The sequence below is a fragment of the Psammomys obesus genome, unplaced genomic scaffold, assembly GCF_907164565.1.
Source record: "Psammomys obesus unplaced genomic scaffold, mPsaObe1.curated_primary_1811, whole genome shotgun sequence".
In the NCBI taxonomy this organism is placed as follows: domain Eukaryota; kingdom Metazoa; phylum Chordata; class Mammalia; order Rodentia; family Muridae; genus Psammomys; species Psammomys obesus.
In genome coordinates, this window is record NW_026588752.1 from 465756 (window position 1) to 493609 (window position 27854).

Here is a 27854-nt window from a genome sequence, read left to right on the forward strand (position 1 = left end):
TTAAAGGTTTTAAAAAGTTTAATGGAGCCAATAATTCGGCATATAAATTGTGTTCTGGCAGACATTAGACCTGCTTTTTTCTCTTACCAAAGAAAATGGCACGTTTTATCAAAATTTGACAACTGAGAGTAAAGGGCACTGAGATTCAGCTTCAGAGCACCAACTTAAAACCAAACAACCTAGAACATCGTTATTATTCAACTTGGACAGAGTAAACAGAACCAAGGCAGGAAGGGAGATGAAACATGTTCCTTGGTCTCAAGTCCCTTAGGAATGGGAGTTCTGGCTTCTTAGCAGAAGCCATCACACCATCAAACCCCAATTTCAGAATCTATAGTCACAACCACAGAAAAGCAAAAGTGAACTCCATGCCTTGTTATCTCCCAAGGGAAGCCTGGAAGTACTTGTGATGCACAGGCTTGTCCATTTAAGGTAAAAAGACAGATTGCTATAATTCTTCCTGCTTTTCAAACAAAAGAAAGCTCCACTTTTGTAAAAATTGAGAAATACCTTATTTTCATTTCTAGTTTGAATATGGATTTCACTGTTTTAAAATAAGGGCTATATCTATAATGAATACAGAACTTCAATTCACACAACATTTCTAACATTCCATTCACATCCCACTCAGTAAGTAATGGTTAACTTAGCAAGGTTTCTTCACAGAAAGGTATTATTAAATGGCTGACAAAATTGCAAACTTTTAACAAAGTGCTGTAATCACCAGAAAAAACCTTCACTGATTTGCAATGGTTATTAAGGATAAAAAGTAACTGAAACTGGACTACAAGTTTGCAAGGAAACATTTTTCACTGTCCTACTTGATATATAATAGGATAGAATGAATTACAGTACCTGGCAAGCTGACATCAGTCTTCTAAAAAAAAGACTACCATTCAGTTCAAGGTAGTAAAAATGCAGATGAAACATGCTCTAAAATGTTGTAGTTACAAGAGGTCTTATATTTACCCAAAGAGGACTCTGAGAGCTTTTATTTGGGTCTACCTAACATCTAAAGAACCTCCATGTGATCTCATCTTTTCCAGAATGAAATTCCAAACTGCACTTCTGAGAGGAATGGAGGGACAGGAAAAGTTGGGTTTTGCTATTTAAGTTATGTTCACATTAGTAGCAAATAAAACATATTTATCTTCTGCCCACTATGACAACTACACACAGTAGGGCATCCATAAAAATAAAAAAATAAAAAAGATACTAAAAAATAAATACCTACTCCCACCATCCATTTACTCTCACTACTACCAAACCAAAAAGGAAGCCCACTGTCAAAGATCATGACCTTTTTTTTTTCAGGTCACTCTGAATGCACTGTGTTTAACCGTAGGTAAAGTACCCGGCATAGGAAGTAGTACTTGTTTTAAAACTGAGTATCTGAAGCCTACAGGGTTATTCTGGAAACAGTTTAATAATAATATTGCTATTTTCAGAGCACTAACACACACAAAGTGAATCCAATAAAGTTCTGTGTATTGATTCAATATTAAGTATTACTTGCATGACCATCATAGCACCTCTTTACATCTCACAATCACCAGAGTTAGAACTGTTTTGAAAACTGAAAACTGGGCATAATCTGATAATCAGAAATTGCACGCTATCACTATGGAAACCAGGTGTGTGGTTCACTGTGGCTGCAAAAATGGAAGCCTGCAGATCTGGCTTACACACCAAATCAAGGTTTTAAACTGTAGGAAACTGGCAATACTGTTTAAGCAAAAATACTCAACACAGCAGGAAATGGACCAAAAAATAAAAATAAGAAAGCATTCTATAACCAAATAAACATCTGATAATTCCTTTCCCTTTGAGAATAAATACAGTTAAGGTCACTTTTAGCCTTGGAACGGATATATGTTTGCCTATGATGATCTTGCTAATGACTACACAGTATCTCATGTCCTCTGCTAGGATTATAGTTTGAGAAAGCCATAGTTACAGGAGGCATCTACTGTAAATACCTAGAACTTCCTTTTATGGCAACCACTAGAGAATTCACTTGTCTTAAACAGTGAACAAGGGAAGATGGCCTCATGTTTCCTTTGCAATAATAGTATATGTTGAGGATCGAGTGGCTTTCAAGCAGCATGGTGGGTGTGAAAATGTCTGCAGCTTAGAGCATTCTGTTGCGTTTATGGGTTGGTGAGTCTGTAATGACATCGCCACACTGGGCTGAGGTACGCTTTCTAGTTCCACCATTGTCCAAGTGGAGTGCCATTTCTTCTGTTATGAAAGTGTTCAAATCGACATCATGGAGTCCATTTCTCCTTCGACTAGCATTCGGTCCACTGCTTACATGTGTAGGAGAGCCTGGGGTACTCGAACGCACGCTTATACTAGCCATTGCACCACTAAGACCTAGGAAGAAGAAAAGAGGATTTAGAGTTGCTCCGTTATTTGACCCTTTTGAAAGCAACCCACTCTACTTTCCATGGTATCACAGTGTCAAAGGGTCCCTGCCGGTTTTCTTTGTAAGGGGTCAGCAATGGGTAGTTAGGTTTTATTCCATAAGAACCAACCGTATGGCTTTGACATACACTTTATTGGCAATATAACCATTATGCATAATGGAAAGCTAAATGTACCAAGCACAGCACTAATAAAACAAAGATACAAGATTCTCCCATCTATTCTATTAGGCAAGTGCTATCTACAACTCACAGACCAGGACAGGAGGTGCTTGCTTGAAGCAGGGCATTTTGATCCAGTGTCACTGTTCTTAAAATACCTCTGATGTGTGTCCATGTGTGATGTATATTAAAAAAAACCAAGAAAGCATTTCTAGGTCTGAGCAAGCTTTGTTTGACAACTCTTACAGACTGTATAATGTATCATCCCAAACACTCCATTATTAAGCCTGAAAATCACTGTGAAAAGTATACTGGATCACTGGTGGGCATGCCCTAAACAAACAACTCTATCGCCATCTGAGGTCTGGACTGTATCTGACAGACACCCTTGGAGTCTAAGACAATACCATTAGAGACGAGTGGATAAAGAATCCTGCTTCATTTCTGGTTCTTAAATCCAGAATATGTCCCAGCACTGACTGCTGAAACCTCACTGCTTAGAATAATAGCAGTTAAGGAATGAAACATACCACCCTGAATGTTCAGGATAAGCCTGTGTGACAGGCTTTTGTCTGTCCAGGCCACATAAAATACCATTTTCCACCTCATGATGAATTTCTCCCTTAGATTTTGCCACTACCTGGCTAATGAGAATGATTTAGTATCACTGATGTTTCCAAGAGTAAGAATTCCACCTGATCCTTTAAAATAAACTTCAAGGTTTAATCTGATAGGACCACACTCCTTCTCATTTTGAACTCTGTAAAAAATGGTTTCAATATTAAATAGAAAAGGAAAAACTCTGCACCTACCAAATCAAATCTACTAAATCCCAAACTTGTTCTTACTGTACAAAACCACTTCTTGTGGACAACATTCTCCACCCACAGGCACTTCCCACTCAGCAGTCACATACCAGGACCCCTCACTGTTGTACCTCATCAGAATGCACTTTTTACAATGGTGATCTGAGAAAAATCACAATGTCCCTTTTTGGGGTAAGGGGATGCTTCCCAGAACAGGCATTGTTATTGTTAGTCCTCAGAGTAACCCTATGATAAACAGCTCTGTGGCTCCCTTCTTCAAGCCAGGACTACAAAACAAAAGTTAACTACCCCCCAAACCTACCCAAGGTCACCAGGTAGTAAGCAACAGCTGAGTCTCAAGCACCAGAAGGCAAGAGCCTAAACATTAATGAACTGTTACACTGCCTCCTCTTAAATAAAACTGTTAGGAGGCTGAAACAGGAAAACTGCCATTGTGTTCCAGGTCAACCTGAGCTAAAAAGACTATCTCAAAAATTCATCGCGCACACGCGCACACACACACCATTTTTAAAGTAGTTTTGGGGTCCAGGACCAGCCTGCTTCTTAGGCCTCATCTTGAGGGCTGCTCATCCTGCCTTCTGTACTCTCCCCTAAGACTTACTGTGTATCACCAGTATCAACGAATAGTGGTTCTTTTCAAACTCAGGATTGTACCTTTTTTTCAGACTTTGCTCACTCTCCTAGGGTTACTAATTCTACTTTTCCCTTTTAGTCTCATGATGGTGCATCCCTCCCGCTTGAAACTTTCCACTCCTTCCTGTCCTGAACCTACCAGCTGCTTCCTCAGCAGCCTGTGTGCCCTTTTCTTCTGCCCCTTTGACAGATACATGGGTCACATATGAGGAGCTCTTCCACTCCTTAGCTTGCAATCCCTATCTTGCATTCAAAGGCCCACTCCTATTTCTAACTGCTTCCTCAACAGGTCTTATTATTTCCATAGAGGAGCAAAACTTCATTGTCTTCAACACATAGACTTAAATAAGCAATGCAAAAACCCCAAAATCTGGGGTTTGTATAGCATAACCAACCATATCTTCTATGGGCAAGTGTTCCATATCTAAATGAAGAATATACTGCCTGGTACATAACACACAGAATTCTGATAAGGAATAATGCTTCAAGCTGGGCATAGTGGCATACACCTTTATTCCCAGCAGTCACAGAAACAGAAGCAGGCATATCCCTGTGAGCTGGAGACCAGCCTGGTCTACAAAATGAGTCCAGGACAGCCAAGGCTACACAGAGAAATCCTGTCTCGAAAAACAAAAACAAAGATTAATGATTCAGAGTCCTGGCCCACATTTCAAAACTCACTGAAATCCACGACTCTATTTCAGGAAATAGACCCAAGTCTGCTGCTGGCTGGTCACATCAGTGCCAATCACTTAAAAATTCAACTATCCCCAAACTGTTGGGTCATTTTCCCCTACACAGACACACCATAACTTACTGAGAAAGCTGTGCTTTTACAGCCCATAACATCCTACTAGATGGTGTCCAAAAGGTCAGCAATAGCTCTGCCTGTTCCTGCCCTACCTCCTTTTTTGTAAGTACACCAGAATGGTCTCAAACTCCACCTGCATCTTCCTCCAGAAAGCTGAAATTGAAGTCATACAAGAAACGTTTTATCTAGCCTTTTCTCCTTGGTGGAGTAGGGGGGGGGGGTTAAACAGAGTCCTACTCTGGACCTCAGACTAGCCTCAAACTCACAACAATCACCCTACCTCAGCCTCCCAAATTACAGTTAAGAACCACACTGATCAGTTATCATTTCTCCAGAATGCAGAAGTTCTACAGCAATTATACTGTAAAATCTGAGAGCTGGACAATAAACTGATCTTTTATAATTCAGGATTCTTTCTGCAAATGAAACTACAAGGGGATTTTAATGAACCCAACCCATGTCCTTCATATTGTTCACAGTGGTAGTGACAACTACCCACTCAAAGCACTCCTTCAGGAGTGGACTATTAACTTCCATCAAATGTTTTTTACGGATTCAATTTCTCCATGAAAAAAAAAAAATATATGCAACAATTTGGCCAATCTGAAAATACCCATAACACCTGAGGAATCATCTTTCTCTACAGAGCACTGGGTTTTAACTTTATGGTTAGTCTCAGCTATGGGAATATTTAAGTCTGATTCACTAATCTTAAAAAAAAAAAAATTAAGTGTCAAAAAAAATTAAGATTACAACCACACACACACACACACATACACACATGGGAAAAAAAACACTTTAAAAAGCCCAAATTTTATTTTTAAAAAAACAGTAAAGCTGCTTTAGAAAACCTTGCTAAGCCGCCACATGAATACCATCAGCCTACACAAGTACAGAAAAATCTAAACATGCTTCAGAACTAAAAAATTAAGTTGCATGTCCTATCAAAAACATGTTTTTCAAAAGGAACATGGAAATATTTGACAAAAGCAGAAGTAGCATTAGACAAAAAGTCTCAAGATAAACTCACATTTTAATGTTTCTGCATCCATTTGAAATAGTATAATAATAGTTTTTTCTTGTTTTGTTTTTTCTTTTTTAAGCTCAGGATGGTTTAATCGTTCACTGAAAACTCCCAGTGGCGTGAAAAGAAGTCTACAGTCCAGGTTATAGGAATCCAAATTACATAGAAATCATTATTATGTTCATTTCACGCTTACTATAAATAGGAAAATGCTGTTTGCATTACATAAAAGTCCCAGCATTAAATCACACAGAGAGAGCAAATTCCCACCCAAAAAAAAACCCCACACAGAGACCTGAGGCTGCCATCTACACTTCTGGCTTTTAGCAACTTAGGTACCTTGAAAAGGGTATACACAAAGTGATTCACAAGCAGGTCCCTCTGCAGACTGCTCTTGGGAGGGTGTGAATAGGGGCCTGAAGTCCCCCAGATTAAAAAAAAAAAAAAAAAAAAACTGGTTATCACCCTGCCTGGCAGTCCTAAAAAGTTGGCTTTTGCTTTTTTTCCCCTAAATACATTGTACACTCAAGAATGAGTATTCCCTGTGCAGTGTGCTGGGTGCAGTTCAGGAACTTGCAGTGTCCATGTCATGCAGTGTTTCAGAGTTCAATCATTTAAAAAGGTTCTGGTTCTTTAAAGTAGATACCACTCCCCACCCCAATCTGTAAATTGTAATACTGAATTTTTATTGAAAACACACTAAATCAAGCCAATTACAAAGGTACATGTGTCACACCAAGAAAACATTTTCAGTTATACTGACAGCCCCAAATGCTTTCCATTTATGAAAAACATCCATTTTCAAACAGTTTTTAATGCCACAGAAAAGAAAGATTCACGCCGTTGAGAAAAGCAAGCAAGCTACAATACCATGTATGCATTATGAACTCAACTGTGAAAACATTGAAAAAAAAAAATACTGGAAGAAAAAGGCATCATTTGGTTGCATTTGTTCCTATAGAGTAAAATCACAAGATACTGAAACTTTTTGCTTTTATGAAGTTCTCCAAAATGAAACTCACCGTTTAATAGCTACCAACATATTACTGAATAATACTTACTAGGGTAAGTAAATTGAGCCCTACATAGACTTAATTTTTCCACTGTAATATCCAACAAAATGTTATTACAAGTTTAAAAAAATTCTGTGTTAATATTGGAAGGTTAATCTCCAGTATCTTTGGTTATTTAATCTAACGTCTATCCTTACTGAACAGACAATACCAATTTTTCAATGTGATATTAATGCTACTGTAAGCACCCTACTGTATTTTCTTGGTCTTTGGGGCTGGTTTAAAGGAAAGCCAATGATGTAAAAACATTGTTCAGAAATAATGCAAAGGCACGAGATGCTATAATCAAATGTAAATGATTAAAAGATTGCTCTGGTGATGAAATCTCTTACATCAAGTTCCAAGCACGTTTTTCAGACTGTTTGAATAGATACTAACAGTTCAAGTACTTTAAGATGCACCTAGCTTCAATATTCAACAAGCATTACAATATTCCACACACCAGGAGTAAAAAAGGTGTGGTAGGGGAGTAGACCTTAAAACAGACAACAAACCCTCAAAGGTTGGTTTTAACCAGTGCTTTGCCATAAAGTTTCTTCTATTATATCTCATCACTTTAAGAACTTTTAAGCACCTGTGTTAGCTCTCAAGACATAGTTCTCCTGTTTTTGTTTTATCATCAGAAGGAATGGTAGAATGAGGCAAGAAAGGAAGGAAACCAAAGTATCAAAGTTCTTCTTTCAAGTACTAGTAAGTATCTAACTTACCAGTTCCCCTGAATGTAGTTATCTCTTTAAAAACCTCTCTACCACATACATGTAAGCCAAAAAATGTTTCAACAGAATCACTATTCAATCAGAATCTGTACTGAGAAGAAAACTGGACTGGTTCATGCTGCCTAAAGTCATACCCCTCCTTTGTAAAGAAGAAAGCTGTATAATGCTTTGTGTGTGATGAATAGGAATTCTAGGTAAGAATTCTTGTGAGGCTTTCTACCACTAAATCGAAATTCCAGTGACTACATTTTTATAGGCCCCACACCCAGATTCTCTAGACCCAAGGAGTTGCCGAGGAACTTAATTGACTTAGGCTAAGGATGTGGCTAGGGATGGAGCTCAGGGCTATGTGCTTGCCTAGCACATACAAGGCCCATATCCATTCAGAAACAGCAAGGAAGACAAAGTATCACAAGGCTTATTAGACTTTTATGCCCCACCAAATGAAACACACACACACACACACACACACACACACACTGCCTCAGACTGATTCCTTAGGCTTACATTCTTCAGGATGTTGATTTTACCAGACCAGACATTCCTTAAGATTAGTCATCTTCAGTCACCTGTCCCTGTGTCTGCAAAATAGTACCTGGTATTCACTATAAGTACTATTTATAGGAAGGCAATAAACACATTTGTGTGTGTGTGTATATATATATTCATGTGCATACATTCATTTCAAGCTGGAGAAATCAAAACCTGTAACAAACCCACAAAGAAAACAAAGGGTTGTCAAACCAAAAGGGCTTCAACCTTCAACACTAAGAAGACTTGTCCTAACTTACCAAGTAATCTTTCTTAAAAGATACCTTTCCAAAAACTGGGGTATCTGTCACTCAAGGGTGGAGCTCAATAACTGGGAAAGCTGAGGCAGGAGACGCCCCCTGAACTCCAGAAGTTCAAGACCACACTGGTCTACATAACAAATTTCAGACCAGCCAAGTATGTATGTACAGTGAGACCACTGTCTCCAGAAAAGAAAAAAGAAAAAAATCTATATAGTAATTACAACCAAGTATCTTTTTTGTTTCTCTCTTTTAATTTTCCAGTGTATCATAAAGGCTCTGCTGTTATGTTTCCAAGTCCTTCCCACAGTTCACTGACTTTTCAACCCAAAAAGAACCTAAGATTGAGAATATGCTATTTAAACCTAAATTAAGAGCAATGATTTTCACCAGTGCCAAACAAACATTAGACTCTGCCTGTATAGGCCTGAATCTGAAATAGCAAAAACTTTTAGAACAACTTAAGCCCAATGGGTTTAAGTCTAGCACAAAAGTCAAGAATATCATCAAAATAATTTTTGGAATGAAAGTATTGAGAGTCAATGTGGACCAGAGTTAGCAACAATGATCACCTATATTATGAGATGATGGAGAATCTAACGGCAGATGAATGTTGTTGGGGGAACAAGCCTGGTGTCTGGAATGTACGCACCTTCCAACTCTGCACCCCTGCACCTGACAACACGATGACAACTGTGATGAGCTCTTAAGCCTTCAGCCTAAGGCTCTCCAAACAGCACCAGCTTCAACAGGGCGACTCACAATCAACTTCCCTAACTTCTCCACAAGAACCATCCTCAAGACTTTAGCAAGTAATAAACAGGGAAAAATCTGGGTGCAGTGGCACACACGTGTGATCCCAGCACCCTACAAGGCAGAATTCTGTGAGTCCAAGTCAGTCAAGGTTACACAGAGAAACTCTGTCACGAAAAACCAAAAATAGACAAGAGGAAAACACACACACACACACACACGCACGCGCACTCACACACGCAGAGGCTGGAGAGATAGCTCAGAGGTTAAGAGCACTGGCTGCTAAAGGGCCTGTTTGATTCCCAGCACAACCATCTGTAACTACAGTTTCACAAAATCCAATGTCTTCTCCTGACCTCTGCAGGAGGTCTGTGTGTGTGTGTGTGTGTGTGTATAGTAAATATGTAATATTTACAAAAAGTAAAAAATAAAGTTTCAACAAGGTGGTGGTGGCTCATGCCTGTAATCCCAGCACTCAAAAGCAAGTCCAGGACAGGCTACATACACAGAGAAACCCTATCTGAAAATGTAAAAACAAACAAACAAACAAACAAAAAAAAAAGAAGTAAAAATAAAGCTTCAAATTAACTCTATGGAGTGATAGCTATAATTTACTACAGGCAAGGAAGACAGTTGTGTCTATCATCAGCAAGAAAATTTACACAGGGTCACAGAGGGACAGGTAAGCAATCTGGTTGGTTCTCACACATTGGAGAGCACTGTCACAAAGATGGCATTAGAGCTCTTCAGCACATTGCCCAAGATTGCATACAACACTGTGACCTACACATAAAAACACCCAATCACAATAAACCAAGAAAATATAAAGCTGGCCACCAGGCATCCATCTTCAAAGGTGGTCATCCAGATTCACTGATATAAGAAACCCCCACAAAATTTAAATGTTTTCTGAAATTGCAAGATCTTTCCCACCCTCCCAAGCCCTGGAGGGAAAAAAATATGGGCAATAGAAAACACCCTAAAACTATAAACACCCTAGAAAACACCCTAAAACTATAAACAGAGGCACAATGGGCAGGAGAAAAAAAAAAAGAAAGATCCCAAAAAAACCTACTCTCTCACTCACTAACCTGCTCTAGCTGTTCTCCATTAGGAGGTGTACATTAAATGAGGAAGCCTTGGGCTTGGTGTTGATACACAGTATACTAAAATGGCCTTGGTCTGCAACCCCAGCACATAAGAGGCAGAGGTAAGAGGATCAGTAGCTAAAAATTCAAAGCTAGCCTAGTCTACAAGCAAGCTCCAGATCAACCCAGGCTCCACAGTGAGAGCAAACCCCAAAGACCCCTCAAAGACAAAACAAAATCTTTTTAAAAGTATACACAAAATAAAGAAATCTTATTTCTTTAAAGTATACACAAAGACTAGCTCTCAACAAGACCTGCACAGTCACACTACCAGTTGGCATTCCATGGTAGATCAGGGAACTATCATAATAACTAACCCCTAAATGAAAAGCTACAGGTAGTCAATTGCTGAGAAGAATTAAGTCTTCAATCCCAAGTAGTCATCCCTAAACACATGTAAAATACATTGAGCAAACCTAAATGAACTCAACAGGTTATAATTACATATACATATATAAAACAGTAATTAAAGAATTCAAATTTGAGATGGGGGACATGGAGGAATCGGAGAGAAAATAGAGTGGGGTAGAAATGATATAAATACAGTACTCATGTAAAAAACTCTTTAAAAATAAATGTTAAAAAAAAATGACTAGCCGGGTGGTAGTGGCACACACCTTTAATCAATCCCAGAACTTTGGGAGGCAGAGGCAGGTGGATCTCTGTAAGTTTGAGGCCAGCTTACTCTCCAGAGTTCCAGGACAGCCAAGGCTTCACAGAGACACCCTGTTTAAAAAAAAAAAAAAAAATCAAAACATAAACAAAAATTTTAAAAATGACTAGTTTTTGTGGTTTCATTCTTAAGCCCAGCAAATCAGTTGTTCTAATGTAAGATTCTTTCCAAAAATTACATAGGCACACAGGTTACTCTCCCCCACTTTCCAAAAGGTTCTCAGTCCCCACAGTCCCCACACTTCTTAGACCTCTGTACTCATCCCTATGGTAAATTCAAAAACATAATTATACCCTATTCTTTGCTAGGTTCAATGAAAGCCAAAAGAAATGGCACAATATGGCTTCAATCATCAAGAAAGTACAGTATATGCAAACACAGTAAGACCCTGTTCAAGAAAAGCTCTAAGAATGGGAATAAATGACATATACTTAGAATCCCTATACTACAGACAGGAAGATCAAGGCCACCTTTCTACAAATCTCCATATTGAGCTGCAAGCTATCAAGACTGTATTACTACAATACCTACACTTAAAAACAAAAACCAAACAAAACAAAAAGCCACATGACTGTAATCCTAGAATTTGAGATGGAGGCATAAAGATCAGGAGTTGAAAGTTATTAGAAATAGGGAGGGAGGGAAGGGAAGGGAAAGAAAGGAAGAGAAGGAAGGAAGGAAAAGAGGGAGGGAGGGAGGGAGGGAGGGAGGGAGGGAAGAACGGAAGGAAAGAGGGATGGAAGGAAGGAAGGTCGATCCAGATGTGGTAGTTAGTATACATTTGTAATCCTAGCACTCAAGAGAATCAATCAGGAAGGTCATAAATTCAAATCCAGCCTGGGTTAAAAATGATGATGATGATGAAAGAAGAAAAGCTGTGTCACAAGTCACATGATGAGCCTTACAGTATAAACAGGTAAATGAGATTTGTGAAAAGAACAAGAGATTCAAGTAGGGCTGGAATATTGATCTCAGATCAAAACCAGTCTACAATGTGTTCTACTTGCCCTTGTAAAACCACAGGACTTAAAGCTTAAACAGGACAATTACAGAGTCAGAAGAGTATGGAGGAGAAAAGATCAGTCCAATGGTTTAATAAAAGCAGCGTCTGGTACCTAAATCACATCAGATCTCCCCAAGCCCAAACATACCTCAAGAGATCCTTCCTCAAACCCACAGGCATGCTAAAACTATGAGGTATTCCCCTTTCTGTCCCCCAAAAAAATCTTCACTACATTCAAGACATTAAAATAAATCATCCAACTCTTTGTCTCAACAGAAAATGGAAGCACTCTTCACGTATCTATTTCTAGACACTACATAGACTGCTGATTAGGTACAAGGAGATGGTATGTATTTGCTGAGTTTAGTGTGAAATGTTCTCTGATGTACAATTCAGTAGCACAGCACTTGCCTACCATGCACAAGGCCCTAGGTTTAAGCCCTAGTACTGATTAAGAGGAAAAATAGGAAATGTCATTTATGGCAAATTCTTATGGACACCCTGAGGGATGTGCAGAAAACAAAACAAAGAAAATAACAAAAACCATGATGGGTACCCTAGAGAGTTATAAATGACAAGTAGAAGTGTGAAAGCTAAGAGTAAAAGGGTCCTTAAAGAGCCTGCAGAAAGTAGCAGCCAGAGTTCTAGACCCTGTAAAAAAAAGTCAGAGGCCCAAGTAGCAGAAAAGAAGTAGACACCCTACAAGAAAAAAGTAGGCAGAACATAAACCAAAGTACTCTTGAGTATTTTTGGTGTACATGAATTATTGTTTATATAAAAAGGAGAAAGTGGTATAATCTCAGTAGATTTTCAATGTTATTTTAAGATGAAAATTAAACAAGACAAAAAAAAAATCAATTTAGTACAAGCCTATCTATTGTACTTTGAGTGAATGTAACATCTAATAACTAAGTCCTACATTACACATTAGAAAATAAGTACTATTCTACAGGAAAAGGCCCAAATAAAGCACAGGTTAATCTTACACATTGCTAACCACCGTCAGGTTTTGACTGCAGCTGTTTGATAAGCATTAACTGGAATATTTTTCTGGGCTGTTGGATATGAGAAACCTTGTCTATAGAAAAAAAAATCAAAAACAAAACAGTAAGTGGCAGTGCACACCTTTAATCCCAGCAGGTGGGTCTCTGAATTTGAGGCCAGCCTGATTTACAGTTCCAGACAGCCAGGGCTATGCAGACCTTATACCAAAACAAAACAACAAAATAAACCTTGAGAGCAGTGGTTCTCAACCTTCCTAGTGCTGTTGACCTTTTAATATAGTTCTTCGCATTATGGGGACTCTCAGCCATAAAATTAGTATTTGTTGCTACTTCGTAACTGTACTTTCACTACTGTTATCAAATGCAATGTAAATATGGTTGTTTTCTGCTGATCTTAGACAACCCAGTGAAAGGGTCATTCATCCCCCAAAGGGTGGTTGCAACCCATAAGCTGAGAACCACTGCTCTTGAGGCACCACAGCTTCTGTTAAGATCCTATCTCCTTTCCTTTCCAGCCTGAGTAGTGCCAACCCCTCCCCAGCCCAACTCACAGTAACCATGTTCTAGCACATAAATGAGAAGGCAGTGATCAAAATTGCAGACGTGTCAAAAGAGGTGCAACAGGACTTGGGAGTGTGCTACTCTGGCACTGGAAAAGTTTAATATAGAAAAGGATATACTGTGCCCTTTATCAAAAAGGAATTTGACAGAAAGTACCACTCCATGCAGCACTGCAGCATGCTCCTCCGTTCTTTCAGTAGTTATGTGACACAGGAAACCAAACACTTTACCTACTTCTACCTGGGTCAAGTGTCCATTCTTCTGTTCAAATCTGGTTAAAAGGATGACTGCCAAATAATGAGTGATCCATCCATTAACAAGGACTGTGTCCTTAAGTTAACAATACTGACTAAAATCTTCAGCCTTTTGTTCTACACAGGACACCACCCTCTGTGATATTTTAAGTTTATAAAACAATGTGTAAAGTATCTTATGTGTATTTTATTTCCTATTTTATAATTCCCTGCAACAAAAACAAAAACCAAAAAAAAAAAAAAAAAAAAAAAAAACACCAAAACCATCAAGTCTGTTGGAAACACTGAAACAGAATTCACTTCTAACTAAAACTTTACCTAAGTTTACACCAAGCTTTACACCAAGCTGGTTCACAGCTGATGAAGTTACCTCTCAGGAGTTCTTCTTGACCCTGCCTACAGGAAACTCCAGTTTATATGTCTGCAATCACCTCAAAAGTCCCTGCTATTTTTCTCCCAATATAAAGATAGATGTTCGGTAGATCTTTTATTTACTTATTTATTTTGGAGGTGTTGGTGGTGGATGGCTTCCAAGAACTAATAAACATACCTAAGAGATGTGTTTCATAAAAAGATGAACAACATGTTTGCTTCCACTGCAAATGCAAATTGGCCTAAACATTCTTTTTTCCCTCCCTCCTTGCTCTAAAATTTCATAAATTTAGGCTCACTCATCAATGCAATACTCTAAAAACTCTAATTTGACTTTGTTTCAAAACTTATTATGCAAATTATACATAAAAAAAAACTCTGGTATATTTTGTCTACCCTAATTAAGATGTTTCCAAACACATTTTTTAATCACCTTACCTAAGAGTTCATTACAAATCAGATAAAGATACCATACAGTCATTTGTCTACCTTACCATTTAATTAACAATGTCCTCTTACTAATCCAACTACCCTCATTCAAACCCTCAAATCAGACCAGTCTTCTCAATAGAGCCATTAGAACACAAGTATAATTGTTTCTAAAAATTCTTTGAAGAGGCCCTAAATCTGTCAAAAAAAAAAAAAAAAAAAGTATACTCTGCTCAAAAATGTAAGTTCACCAGTCAAAATATTTTACTGGTTTAATATTTCTGCTTATTAATGCCATCCTAACTTTAACATAAGTAACAGTTCTTTATACAACTTTATCTTACAAAATTCTCAAAGTTTAAGTAATAATAACTCAAGGTTAAACAGATCTGATCTGAAACAATGCAATGGCACTTAAGAGCAGGGCAATTTGTTTCCTCACGGACTCTGGGTTGCCCTTTTACCACATATACTCTGGCATAGTTTTCTAGCAAGCACAGCTTCTGTTTTATAAAACTGTCTCTGCAGAATAGTATGCTGGAGAAATATTTAAAGTATGAATTGAATCAAACTACACTTGAAGAAACTGACAATATTTAAAAAAGGAAACTATATCACATGTTGCCACTCACTATAATCAATCTGATATATTATACACAACTCTTAAGTTTTCCAAACTTAAGGGAAATATGTAACAAACTAACCCAGTGTCAGGGACAGGACACTAACTCATTTTTGCCTGAGTTTCAAGAGTTCTGAATAGTATGCAGTATTAAGAATTGCATTCATACAAATTTCTTCTTGAAATAAGTGCTTTAACTTATAAATCAATCTGAAGTGGGGTGGAGGGAGGGTGACACTTTTCTAGCTTCCAGCTTTTCATCAGGGACACAAGAAAATAAAATAAGATTGGCTGCCAAAGGGAATATGATATGGTCTCTGTATTCATTAAAGTTTCCATGATACAGAAGCCATTTATACATATCCCACTGTTTGTTAGCAGAATCGCTTTATTTTAAATGACCTATGACCATTTATATGGCTTAAAAATGTTAACTGTTAATAGGATGCCTGACCTAACTCACTCCTACCTAGTCACCTGTTTGATCACATGTGCATCTAGGTTTCAAACAACTCTTACATGGTTGGTGTTATTTTCACAGCAGTCTAACACATGTCATACAGTAAGTAACCCTCTCTCTTTCATATGGAAGTCTGCAGTGCAACAACAGAGATATCACTGAGGACATTTCTCTGACTCTCCAAGAATACCAAATCCTCTAAGCCAAGAACACATCTGCATGACAGGTCTGGGATGGGGAATAGTGATAACTTGGCCATTGGCTATTCTTCTCACAGTCCTATCCACCTAAACAATAAGGCTCTGAGGAACAGCAACAGAGGGAGTATGACTCCTCTAACCTCCTTCCCCTGGGTTATCAACTCTCTATATATACTACATAATCAAAGGTAACTTTTACTAAAAGAATTCTTATTAAGACACAAGGATTTGCCCTTTGACTCAAGGTGACTAAGAAAACGTGTACAACATGTGAGTGAAAAACAATGAATTCAGTGTTGTAGAAATAAGTACTGTAATGCTAACAAGCTCAAACTAACCTTTCAGATGGGCTGCCAATGTATGCTCTTAGCTTGCATTCAATTTCAACACTTCTAGGACAAGTATTTACTACAGACAAAACAGACCATATCTGGGCCTATCCCTAAATATGAAAATGGGTCCACAGGCACACTCTTAATCATTTTCCAAAGAAGTATGTTTAAACGGCTTTACCATGCAGAGCTATGGCTTCCCGGAAGGGTTGCAAATCAGTCTCTACAGATGAGCTAGTTTCCGTTGAAGTAGCTCGGTTAGGGGACACTACAGTCAGTCTTGGGGGAGCTCTAGAATTTCGTGGTGGAGGAACCTTTCCACACAGGAAGCTGATCAAATCTTCTCTACGAATAGTTCTTCTGCGCTTTTTAACCCAGGCCAGCACATCCTTATTGCGTCGCTGATAGCCAATCTGAATTCCAATATCAAAACTTCGCTGATGGGTATCCACACTTTCTATTAGAAAAACAGAAAAGAAAAACATGCAGTGATCATCATTACAGCCATGCTATATTTGCTCCTAAAGAAAGCCACTTTATACCTTAACCAAAGTGAATTAGAAGTTGTAAACATTCTACACCCACAAGTAATCTAATAATCGAAAATGTACCTTAGTCATGTTTAAAAAGTAAAACATTTAATCTTAAAAGTCTAAATCAAGCTGAGTGTGGCGGTGCACGCCTTTTGTAATCCCAGCACCAGCACAGGGAGGCAGAAGCAGGCAAATCTCTTGTGAATTCCAGGCCAGCCTGGTCTACCTCAAGGTCTAAGTTCAAGGTGCATAGAGATCTTGTTTTTTTAAAAATAAAAATTCAAACCATTATAACTCTGAAAATGTAAATAAATCTAACTGAACAGATATAAAAAAGCCAAGAGTGCGATCATTTCTCCAGTGTCACTGCTAGGATCCAAGTACCTGATTTTCCATTTCTCAAATATATGACACTCCATCTTAAAGGGAAACAGTGTACATATACACAGAGCACTTTGGAAAGATAGGAAGGCCATCCTTAGAAGTAGATAAACTTGAGTGACCTTGAAAAGCTCTGAGAGCTTCAGTGATTCTGAAAGAGCTGAGCAGTCTGTTAAGGAAATCAATGAAGCACGATAATCCTGATTATCCCTTGAGACCAAAGGAAAGTATAAAATCCAAGCAATCAGGTTTCTAGAAACCCTCCCTACCTAAGGTAATGCTCTCCTTCAAGCTCCTAATTGGAGAATGAATTAAAGCCAGGCGTGATGGTGAACACCTTTAATCCCAGGGCTGGAACATAGAGGCAGGTGGATCTGTGAGTTCAATGCCAGCCTGGTCTACAGAGCAAGTCCAGGACAACTAAGGCTACACAGAGAAAACCCTGTCTCCAAAAACGGGGGTGAGGGGGAGAAACTCAGTATGCATGTGGAAACACACATACACAAAAGAATGAGTTATATTTGTTAACAACACACTGTTTTGATGAAAATAGCTGCGTCTGAAAACTCAATAGCCTGTTTGAACTTCAGACGTCCAGCTCAAAACCCAGGGCACAGAAACTGTTGTCTTGTGCCCCAAACGACTTTACCAAAACCAAGGCCATTATGGAAAAGGGCCATAAGCCTCCAGATAAGATAAAGTCTCAATAGTATAAAACTGCCAACCCACCGTAACACACTCATTTCCTTATTTACAACAGCCACAGTAAATGGTACATTTCATTTAAAAATTTTGTTTCAAAATATAAAATGAGAAGCTAGGCATGGGGGGGGCAAGGCAGAGACAGGTGAATCTGAGTTCAAGACTACAAAGCCAGTCCAGGACACCCAAGGCCACACAAAGAAACCCTGTCCCAAAAAAAAATACATATATATATATATATACACACACACACACATACATACATACATATACATATATTTATACATTTTATCTCTTTTATAAGAATATGTATTTTAACAAATCTCCATTTTCATATATATGTATATACAAAAATCATATATATGTAAGACTGTTCACCATATATAATTATATATGAAAATCAAGACTTATTTTATGCCTCTGCCTCTCTTAGTGCTAGAATTACAGGTGTGCGACACCACCCCCAGCTGTAAATCAAGAGTTTTTAAAGTCTGTTTGTCCCAGCACTGTAGTGGCATGCACTAGGAACAAACATTGTATAGTACCTTCATGCCTAATTCAGAGGCAAATTTCATTAGGGTGTGTTTTTGTTTTTGTTTTTTTTTGGTACTAAAGTTCAATCCTTGTACATGATATATCCATATTCTGCCACTGAGTACCTCTTCAGTAATTTAAATGTTTTTTACTTACAAAACTGTGAGTCAGCAAAGCAGGTATCTCAATTGAGGAACTGAGACTCAAAGGGACTTGTCCATTGCTAGGTTAAGAGGCAGAGTTCCATAACCAAAAACCCACTTCTTCAAAAAAATCAAAACAAAAAATTCAGTCTTCTTTACAAACCTAAGAGATACTAGATCAAAACAACACTTTTAAAGATTACTAACCACAAAATACTGAGATCTAAAGTTAAATTTAAACTGACCATCTACAAGCTACCAAGTAAGGAAAAACAAGAACTTGGGTTTTTTTAGACAGGGTCTCAATAGCCCAGGCTGACCTGCAATTCACTTCCAATGAGGATGCTCTCCATCTCCTAAGAGCTGGGTTTGCTGACATATGCCACTACGCCTATTTTATATGGTGCTGTTATTTTATCCAGGACCTCAATGACCATGCTAGCATTCAACCAACTGAGCTACATCAGTCCAAAAGTAATGTTCTTATTAGAAACAGAAGAATCAAAGGTAAAGCCAAAATGAAACTTTCTTTCATTTAGTAACACAACTCCCCTGTAGTCACTAAGTTTCAGGTTAGTACCTGAAACCAAGTAATAATTCTTCATTTCCTATATATTTTCCTAATCTTTATCCAGAACGATGGGAATCAGAGGCTGTAGCCTCCCTGGCCTAATTCTTGTCCTCCGTGGTGAAGTTTTTGTTTTGATAACTAACCATGTGTTGAGCGATGTTCCCTCCACATTTGATGTAGAAAAAGAACATGTAACTTAGTCCTAAATAACTAACTTGCATAATCCCACACTTGGCTAAAGTACAACTTCTCAGTAAAGAAACCATTCAATTCTGGACAAGAATTCTGTAGAACGTTACTATGGTCTCTTCTATGTTTCAGAGAAGCATTAACAAAAAAACAAACTGGAACACAAATTGTGGATATGGATAAAACATACATACATACATACATACATACATACATACACACACACACACACACACCAAAAATAAAAATAAAATAAAAAGTAGAGAAATGCAAAGTAAGTCACCAAATCAACTTAATCCTATATAAATTAGCCTGCAATTTAAAAGGGGACCAATGGGTCCACACAAAAAATGCTAACTTTAACAGATTGTTTGTTTGTTCTGCTCGGGCATATATAGGCACATGCTCAAGCATCAGAACCACCAGTAGGATCCACCTTGTGAATCCTAGTGATTAAACTCAAGTCCTCAGATTTGAGAACAAGCACCTTTTCCAACTGAGTCATCTCACTGGCCTGAAAATGCTTGTATCCTAAAAAATTTAAGAAAGAATAAACAAGGCATGGTGACAAATACCTGCAATCCTAACACTTAGTAAACTAAGGCAGAAGGACCACAGGAAGTTCAAGGCCAGCCTAGGCTGCAGGAGTTCCAAGAAAGTCTAGGTTATTTACTATAAAGCAAGATCCTGTCTCAAAATAAGAAAAAGCTTCAAAACTTGATACTGTTTGCAGTAGCAGTGACAAATCTTTACCATCTACCTCAAGGCAGAATACACTCTAACTATTGTTATAGGCACTCCCAAGTTGCAACAGATTTTCATTTTGCTCAGTTCACCTTTGGAGTACAGATAACAGGTTAAGTCCACACTGAACTGAAATAATTGTTAGAAACTGGATGTGAGCTGGGCAGTGATGGCATGGTGCACTGCTTTAATCCCAGTGCTCTAGAGGCAGAGATAGGAAGATCTCTGTGTTCCAAGCCAGCCTGGTCTACAGAGTGGGTTCCAGGATAGCTGGGGCTACACAGATACTGTCTCCCATATTCATTATATTTAGTTTGCTTGTTAAAAAAGATATACCAGGAGCATGGTAGTGCATGCCTTTAATCCCAGCACTGGAGGCAGAGGCAGACAGATCTCTTTGAGTTCGAGGCCAGGCTGGTCTACAAATTAAGTCTAGGATAGCCAGAGCTCTGATACACAGAGAAATTCTGTCAAAAAAAAAAAAAAAAAAAAAAAGTACATTGGCCAAAGCTTATGGTAATTCATACACAATTTTAGAAGATAAAAATACTATTGTTTCCTTTCATATTAAGCACTTTCCACTGTGCAAAATAAGTTAAAGCCTGATCACCAACACTATCAACATCTGAATAACCCCTAAATGCCTACACAAAACTAAAAGCTTGGACAATATTTGTAGCCTTGTTTTTGTTAAAGGAAATGAAGAGATCAAGCAGTGATACCCACAGCTCTGATCATCCCTAGAACAAGCATCAGAAGACACTTGAGGTAGGGGTTAAAGCGGTAGCTCAGTGTCTTAAAGCACTTGTTGCTTCTACAAAGAAAGAACCCATATTTGGCTCCCAGCACCCACATAGTAAACCAAAATCATTCCTATCTCCAGGTCCCGAAATTCTGATGCCCTGTTCTGACTTCCATAGGCACCATGCGCACACACACGATGCACATACATGCAGGCGAAGCACTCATACATAATTTTTTTTAATTTTTAAGTAAAAAGTATTTTTAAGTAAAAAGTAGAGGTAAATCACTTGAACAGAAATGTTGGCACATAATACTTATACACCAAGCAGGAGAACTGCCATAATTTTGAAGACAGCCTAAGGCCAGACAGCACATAGCCAGTATAACAAAATGAAAAACAGAATTCTAGAAGGCGGTAGAAAAAGCCAGATGTGGGCTAGAGAGATGCTCAGCAGATAAGAGCACTATCTGCTGCTCCAGGGGTCCTGAGTTCAATTCCCAGCAACCACATGGTGGCTCACAACCATCTATACCGGAATCTGATCCCCTCTTCAGATAGAGCACTCATACATAAAGTAAATAAATGAAATCTTTAAGAAAAAAAGAAAAAGCCAGATATGACGGCCCACACCTTTAATCTCAGCACTCTGGAGGTAGAAACAGGAGGATCTCTGTGGGCTTCAGGATGGCCTAGTCTACATTCCACACAGATTACACATCTCAAAAAAATTAAATAAAAACACACACAATTAGGGCAGGGAGACATAGCTAAGCTGTTAGACCAGGTAGAATGCTTCCATGGCATGCACAAGGTGCAAAGTTTGATCCCTAACATGGAGTAAACTAGGCTTGATAAAACTAGTCTGTAGTCCTAGCTAGAAGCCAGATGATCAGAAGTTCAAGGTCATCTACAGCTACAAAGCAAGGAGACCATACTAGGCTAGAAATAATGTATGTGTGTTGGGGGATGGGAAGGGGGCCACCTGAGAAGTACCTCTCCTCTATGAAGTTCCTAAAGGCTACAAAACAGCTAGGGCACCAGCTGTGACCCCAGCATAACCTTGTATCCTAAAGGGACTATCCAGGCTAACCTTGTCCTGCTAACCAGCAGTCCAATCTTAAGGATAAGCATCCCCAAGCGAATGAAGGAGTTCAGAGACAGACATGGTGGCATGCCTATCATGCTAGGACAAGAGGCTGTGAAAGGTTGATTCTATGACCAACAAGAACATTGTCTCAAAAAAGTATTTTTTTAAAATTACATACAATACTTTTTCTAATGAAGAACTGAGACCAAAGCTGAAATGAGGTAGTTAAGAAGCAAACACATGCAGAGCTCTATGGCAGACCAATTTACCTAGCATGTTTTCCATCCCTAGTACCCGGGCTACAAGTGAGACCCTCAAAAAGAGGGCTTGATCAATTTCTATCAAACTGGCTGTTGCCTTTTTTTTTTTTTTGAAGGGCATGTTGACAAGAAAATCAAGGTGGTTGGTGTTTTGATTTGATAACTCCAAAGAGAACAGCATACCTTAGATATTGTTGGTTCCTTGGTGTATATATCTTCAACTAAAGAGAGTGAAAAGGTTTCTTGACTCTAGGTAGGGTTTTTTGTTGTTGTTGTTTTTAGTTGTAGCCCAGGCTGATACAGAACTTGCCACCTTCCTTCCTCAGAATCACAAGTAACTAGGATTTACAAGCCTGTATCACTAGGGCCTGCCTAAACACTCCATTTTACTGAATTTTGTCATCAACAAGGAGACAAAACCAACTTGTTTTGTCTTCCAAATCCTTCTAGCTGCATACCAACTAAAACCACAAGTGCATGTCCATTTTTCAAAAGCTTACTAGCAACTAAAAGATCCCTAGGGTCACCTAAGTTTGATGCATGTTTGAGAACCAACTCCCAAAAGGTACGTCCTTTGATCTCTGTATAGACATGCAACACATCCTAAATAAAAAATATATAACTTTATTTTTTTCCCTCTTTCCTCCACCGTGACCATACCCAACTCCGCTTCTGCAATGTCCTCTCACAAGACTTTCAGAATTGAGTGATTCCTAGCCAACAAACAAAAGCAGAGTCATCCCATTCCTAAGTGGATTCAGATGAAAACTGGTAACATCAGATACGACTCTAAAGAGAAGACACTACAGGAAAACAAGGCTAGGTCTGTGAGGATTCACACAGTGGCAAGATTGAGGGTTTATTCTGAATTATCAATCAATCCCACCAGATGGAGGTCAACATTTTTAACCTGGATACTTAGTCATGTTTAAATTGGGGTATGTTTTTTCCTGTAAGAAAATATAAGCCAGAGCCGGGCCCACTGGTACACACTTGTAATCCCAGCAGTTAGGGAGGCAGAGGCAGGCTGATCTCTGTAAATTCAAGGCCAGCCTGTTCTACAAAGTGAGTCCAGGACATCCAAGGCTACACAGAAAAACCCTGTCTTGAAAAACCAAAAAAGGAAATTATAAACCAGGCAGTGGTGGCACAAACTTGTCATCCCAGTACTTGGGAGAGGCAGGTGGATATCTGAGTTCAAGGCCAGCCTGGTCTACAGTTCCAAGACAGCCAGGAAACTGTGTCTCAAAAAACAAAAAGAAAACATAGAACCTTTCAAAGAAAATTATGTATGTTGTTTCTAAAAAAGGACCCTGGCCAGGCATGGTACTGATCTGTAATTCCAACACTCAAGAAACAGAAAAACTGAGTTGAAGGCCATCTTGGGCTACATAAGGAGAGACTCTTAAAAAATCAGGCAAATAAGCACGTCCCCAGAAACCCCTTTGGTATGGTTCTACTTCAACTCTGACCTTCCTGCGTGCTTAAAGATTGACCGTAGAGCACCACTCTTCCCAAGTTGCAAATGAGCCATTTTTAGTTTATCAAGTGCTTGATTACATACTATGAGAGCACTGCCCACTCAGAAGTATCCCTCCAAAGTCTTTCTCCTTGTCACTCACATTTAAATATTTCATCACAACTGTGAACAACCTGACTTAAAATTATCTTTAATGTTGAATTCACTTGTGACACTACTTTATTAATTTTATTGGTTCTATTTAAGTTAGCCAAATATTCTCTATTTTTATTTGTTTTTTGTTTTTCAAGGCAGGGTTTCTCTGTGTAGCCCTGGCTATCCTGGACTCACTTTGTAGATCAGTCTGGCCTCAAACCCAGCTTGCCTCTGCCTCCAAGGTGCTCTGTGATTAAAGGTAAGCATCACCATGCTTGGCCCAACCAAATATTCTTAAAGCTGTATTCTAAAATGGCCACACTCTGAAAAGGTGAAAAGGTATGAAAGTGGAATCTATCTATTCTTCATACAACAAAAAGATGTTGCAAAACTTACCCATTCCTATCATATGTTTTATTTAACAGGACATGTTTTATTTAACAGAATCAATACACACTGGTAATCCAGGAACTACATGTCCCATTCAAACAAAGACAATGTTTTTAAGTTTTCTAAACAAAGAAAACTTAGAAAAGTATTTGTTACTGTTATTTTGTTCTGTTTTGAAACAAGACTGGACTTGAAATTAGTGATTCTCCTACCTCAATCTCCCAAACACTGGGATTACAGATACTTGCCACCATGTCCAGCAATAAGCAGCATTTTCAAATGAAATAATCTAAGAATTATTCCAGAATTCAACCCACCTTTTTTTGGTTTTGTTTTTCTGGTTTTGTTTTTGTTTGTTTTTTAAGACAAGATTTCTCTATGTAGCCCAGGCTGTGGAACTTGTTCTGTAGACCAGACTGGCTGCAAACCCAAGAGACCCATCTATCCCTGCCTTCAGAATACTGGGATGGAAGGTGTGCACCACTACTGCCCAGCTCAAACCATCTCCCCTCTTTTGTTTTTTTGAGACAGGATTTCTTTGTGTAGCCTTCGCTATCCTGGACTCACTTTGTAGACCAGGCTGAACTCACAGACATCCACCTGCCTATGCCTCCTGAGGGCTGGGATTAAAGGCATGAGCCACTACACCCATCATAAAAAGCATTTTTTAAAACTGTTTAAAAAAAAAAAAAAAAAAAAAAAAGGGAGAGGCTGGCAGATTGCTGTGTGTTTGAGGATAGCCTGGTCTACAAATAGGTCCAGTACTGCCAAGGCTACACAGAAAAACCCTGTATCAAAATAAATAAATAAATAAATAAATTAGACAAAGCAAAGCAATGAGCTTTTAATACTTACAATTATTAACTCAATGGAGCCATTTCATAAGGATATAGCAATCAGGTAAATGGTTACCAGGGACCGGAGTGGGAAGATATATTCTATTTGTTAATACCATGTGTATCAAAATGAAATTGTACATTTTAAAAAGTGATTTTATTGTATGTAAATTATAAACTAAAAAAGTTAAATTTCTTAAGATTTTAATTTAACTATTATTTCAAATTTTTAAATCTACATAAAACCAAGAACTACTCCAAAGAGAATGCTCAAGACTGTCAAGTACTGATAGACGCTAAAAATCGATTTATTCACTAGTCAAAACTTATACTTGAGCCAGGGTTGTGACTCAGCAGTCATCTGACTAACTACCTAGCATTTTTTTTTTAGGCCCCTGGATTCCATCCCCAACACCCTCCACCAAAATTTTAAAAATCCAGCTACATAAAATCAAAGCTGACCAGTAATCATTTAAACTATGTCTAGCAGGGCAAGGTGGTACACACCGGTAATCTAAGCAGTATGGACACTGAGGCAGGAGTACCACAAATTTTATGCCAGCCTGTGCTACAAACCTGAATCACCAAAAAAAAAAAAAGTTTTTGTTTCTTCAGCAAGACTGGGCTATGAGTTCTCATTCCCTAAAATAACATTTTAGTTAACAGTTCTCAAAAGTACTGTCCCTTCAAACTATCAAGTGTACTCTAGAACTCTTTACAGAATGCTGACATCAAGAATCTGATACTCAAGGACACTCCATAATCTTTCAACCTAACCTGTTATTTCCTAAACTGCACAAAATTCCATTATCATTACTGGCTTTTTAACCTTTGAAGGTCCTTTCACTTAGCAACATGTGTGTAGTACCAATCAAATCCAAGTTATTTTATCACATGCAAATTCCCAACACTGTAAAAACGCACAAAATCAAACCTATTGTTACCAGGAGTACAATGGCAAGCAAGACCTTAACACCCACACACCTTCGGTCATCAGTTCTGAAAATAAACCCCAAAAAAGCACCACCCCCTAACACAAAGCCATTTATTCAAAACTATCACAGATGCCACTTACAGTCAATTACAAAGTAGAAAGAAAAGATCTGATAAACCTGCTAGAAACAGGACAACAAGGCACAATTCCAATGAACGGAGTTCAAAGCTTATCAAACTACCTCGCTCCAAGTGACCAGATTAAGAATGTTCTGAAAGTCGGTGATTCCCACCTCTGTGGTACAAAAAACACTTCCCTTGAAGCCTTTTCCAAACAGAAACCAGGCTCAGCAGCATTTTACGGCAGAGCTTCTCCATCCCAGCACTTTGGAGACTCAGTTAAGTCTTTGTTGCTGGGTAGGACCTGGGGGATGTCTCAGGCACCGCAGAATAACCAGCAGTCCCAGCAGTCTCTAACTACCACAAGCCAACAGCAGCCCCCTCAAGGCTGACACAACCAAGTACCCTCCAGGCACGGTCGCATGTCCCCGAGGGAAGAGTGTCAAAAATCGCCGCTGGATATCTAGCTAGAACACCACTGATATTCTCAGGTTGCAAGGCATTCAAGGTTAGCAAGAAGCTGGACGGGGAGAGCAGAAAGCGCACACCCAGTACTTGGGCCGCCAACCGAACGTGACCTGCCCTTCCTCCCTGAACCTGGCAGGACAGCGAGGTTATCTTTACCTTTGTAGAGGTTGGTGACAGCGGTGGCTGCGTTTTGGAAGGGGACCCAGAGAGAAAGTCCTGGCTGCTGACACACTCGGTCTGGAAACAAAAAGGAAAAAACAAAAAAAACAATGGGGGGGGGGAATAAAAAGACAAACACGGACACAGAGAAAGAAAAGAATGTTATTTGGGCGTCAGTCGGGCCGGACCGGCCATATTAGGTTTCGCCATTTTGTTCAGGGTTTGGGGATCCCAAAGGGAGCGTGAAACCGGAGTTACTGGGTCGAGGAAGGGGAACCGGACAACAGCACAGCCCGAGCAGCAAACGCGGCCCGGCAGGCAGGCGCAGGGAGGCGCCCCTGGCAGTCTCCGCCCCGAGGCCGGCTCGGGGCACAATAGGGCCGCCCCACCACCTCCTTCGCCATTTTGTGACAGGGACTCCTCCCCTACCCCCGCGACCCGGCCGGGGACACCGGGACCGGCACGCAGGGACCCTCCGGGGACACTCCCCGCCGGGGGTCTCCCCGTCCTTCACCGGAGCTCCCCCTCCCCGGCAGCTCCCACGGCGGCGGCGTGCGGGCCGGAGGGCAGGGGGTCCGCGGCGCAGCCGTCCCCTCCCCGCCCGCCGCCGTCCCCGCGGGGCCCGGGGGCGACGCGGCCCGGGGAACCGGCCGGGCGCCGGGCGGAGGGCGGCTCGGCAGACCGGGGCGGCGCCAAGATGGCGGCGCGGCCTCACCTTTGTAGAGCTGAGCCACGGCCGTGGCCGAGTTCTGGAAGAGATGCCACAGCTTCTGCTGCTTGTGCTCGGGCTGCGCGGCCGCCGCCGCCTCCTCCTGCAGCTCGGGGGGCAGCTGCTCGTCCTGCTCGGCCTCGGCCAGGCACTGCCGCTCCCACTTGGAGAACCAGTGCTCGGGCCCGTGCTCCTGGATCTCCGCCTCGCCCTCCTCCTTCCGCTCCTCCATCCTCCGCGGCCTCCCGCGGCCCGGCCGCCGCCGCCGCGTCCTCCTCGGGCGGGGCCCCCGCGGGAGCGTCGTCGTCGACAGGCCCGGGGACGAGGAGCCCGGCGGCCGGCCCAGGCCTCGGCTGCAAGACCGCGGAGCCGGCGCCCCACCCCGCACGCCCCGGACCCTCCGCCCGCCGACCCCGCTCAGGGGCGCCGCGCCCCGCCCCGGCCTCGCCCGCAACCCTCTA

At 40.1% G+C, this 27854-nt stretch overlaps 1 protein-coding gene and 1 pseudogene across 1 annotated transcript; one reads left to right on the forward strand and one right to left on the reverse strand.

Annotated features, from left to right (window-relative positions):
- Hapstr1 (HUWE1 associated protein modifying stress responses) lies at nucleotides 1–27821 on the reverse strand. Its single transcript, XM_055604412.1, has 4 exons — nucleotides 27400–27821; nucleotides 26682–26762; nucleotides 16456–16731; nucleotides 1–2376 (listed from the first exon to the last, which is right to left on the reverse strand). The coding sequence occupies exons 1-4, from the start codon at nucleotides 27623–27625 to the stop codon at nucleotides 2132–2134; spliced, it is 828 nt and encodes a 275-aa protein (XP_055460387.1). The 5' UTR covers nucleotides 27626–27821; the 3' UTR covers nucleotides 1–2131.
- LOC129674557 (dynein light chain 2, cytoplasmic-like) lies at nucleotides 13336–13884 on the forward strand (annotated as a pseudogene).
- Nucleotides 27822–27854: the final 33 nt, after the last annotated feature.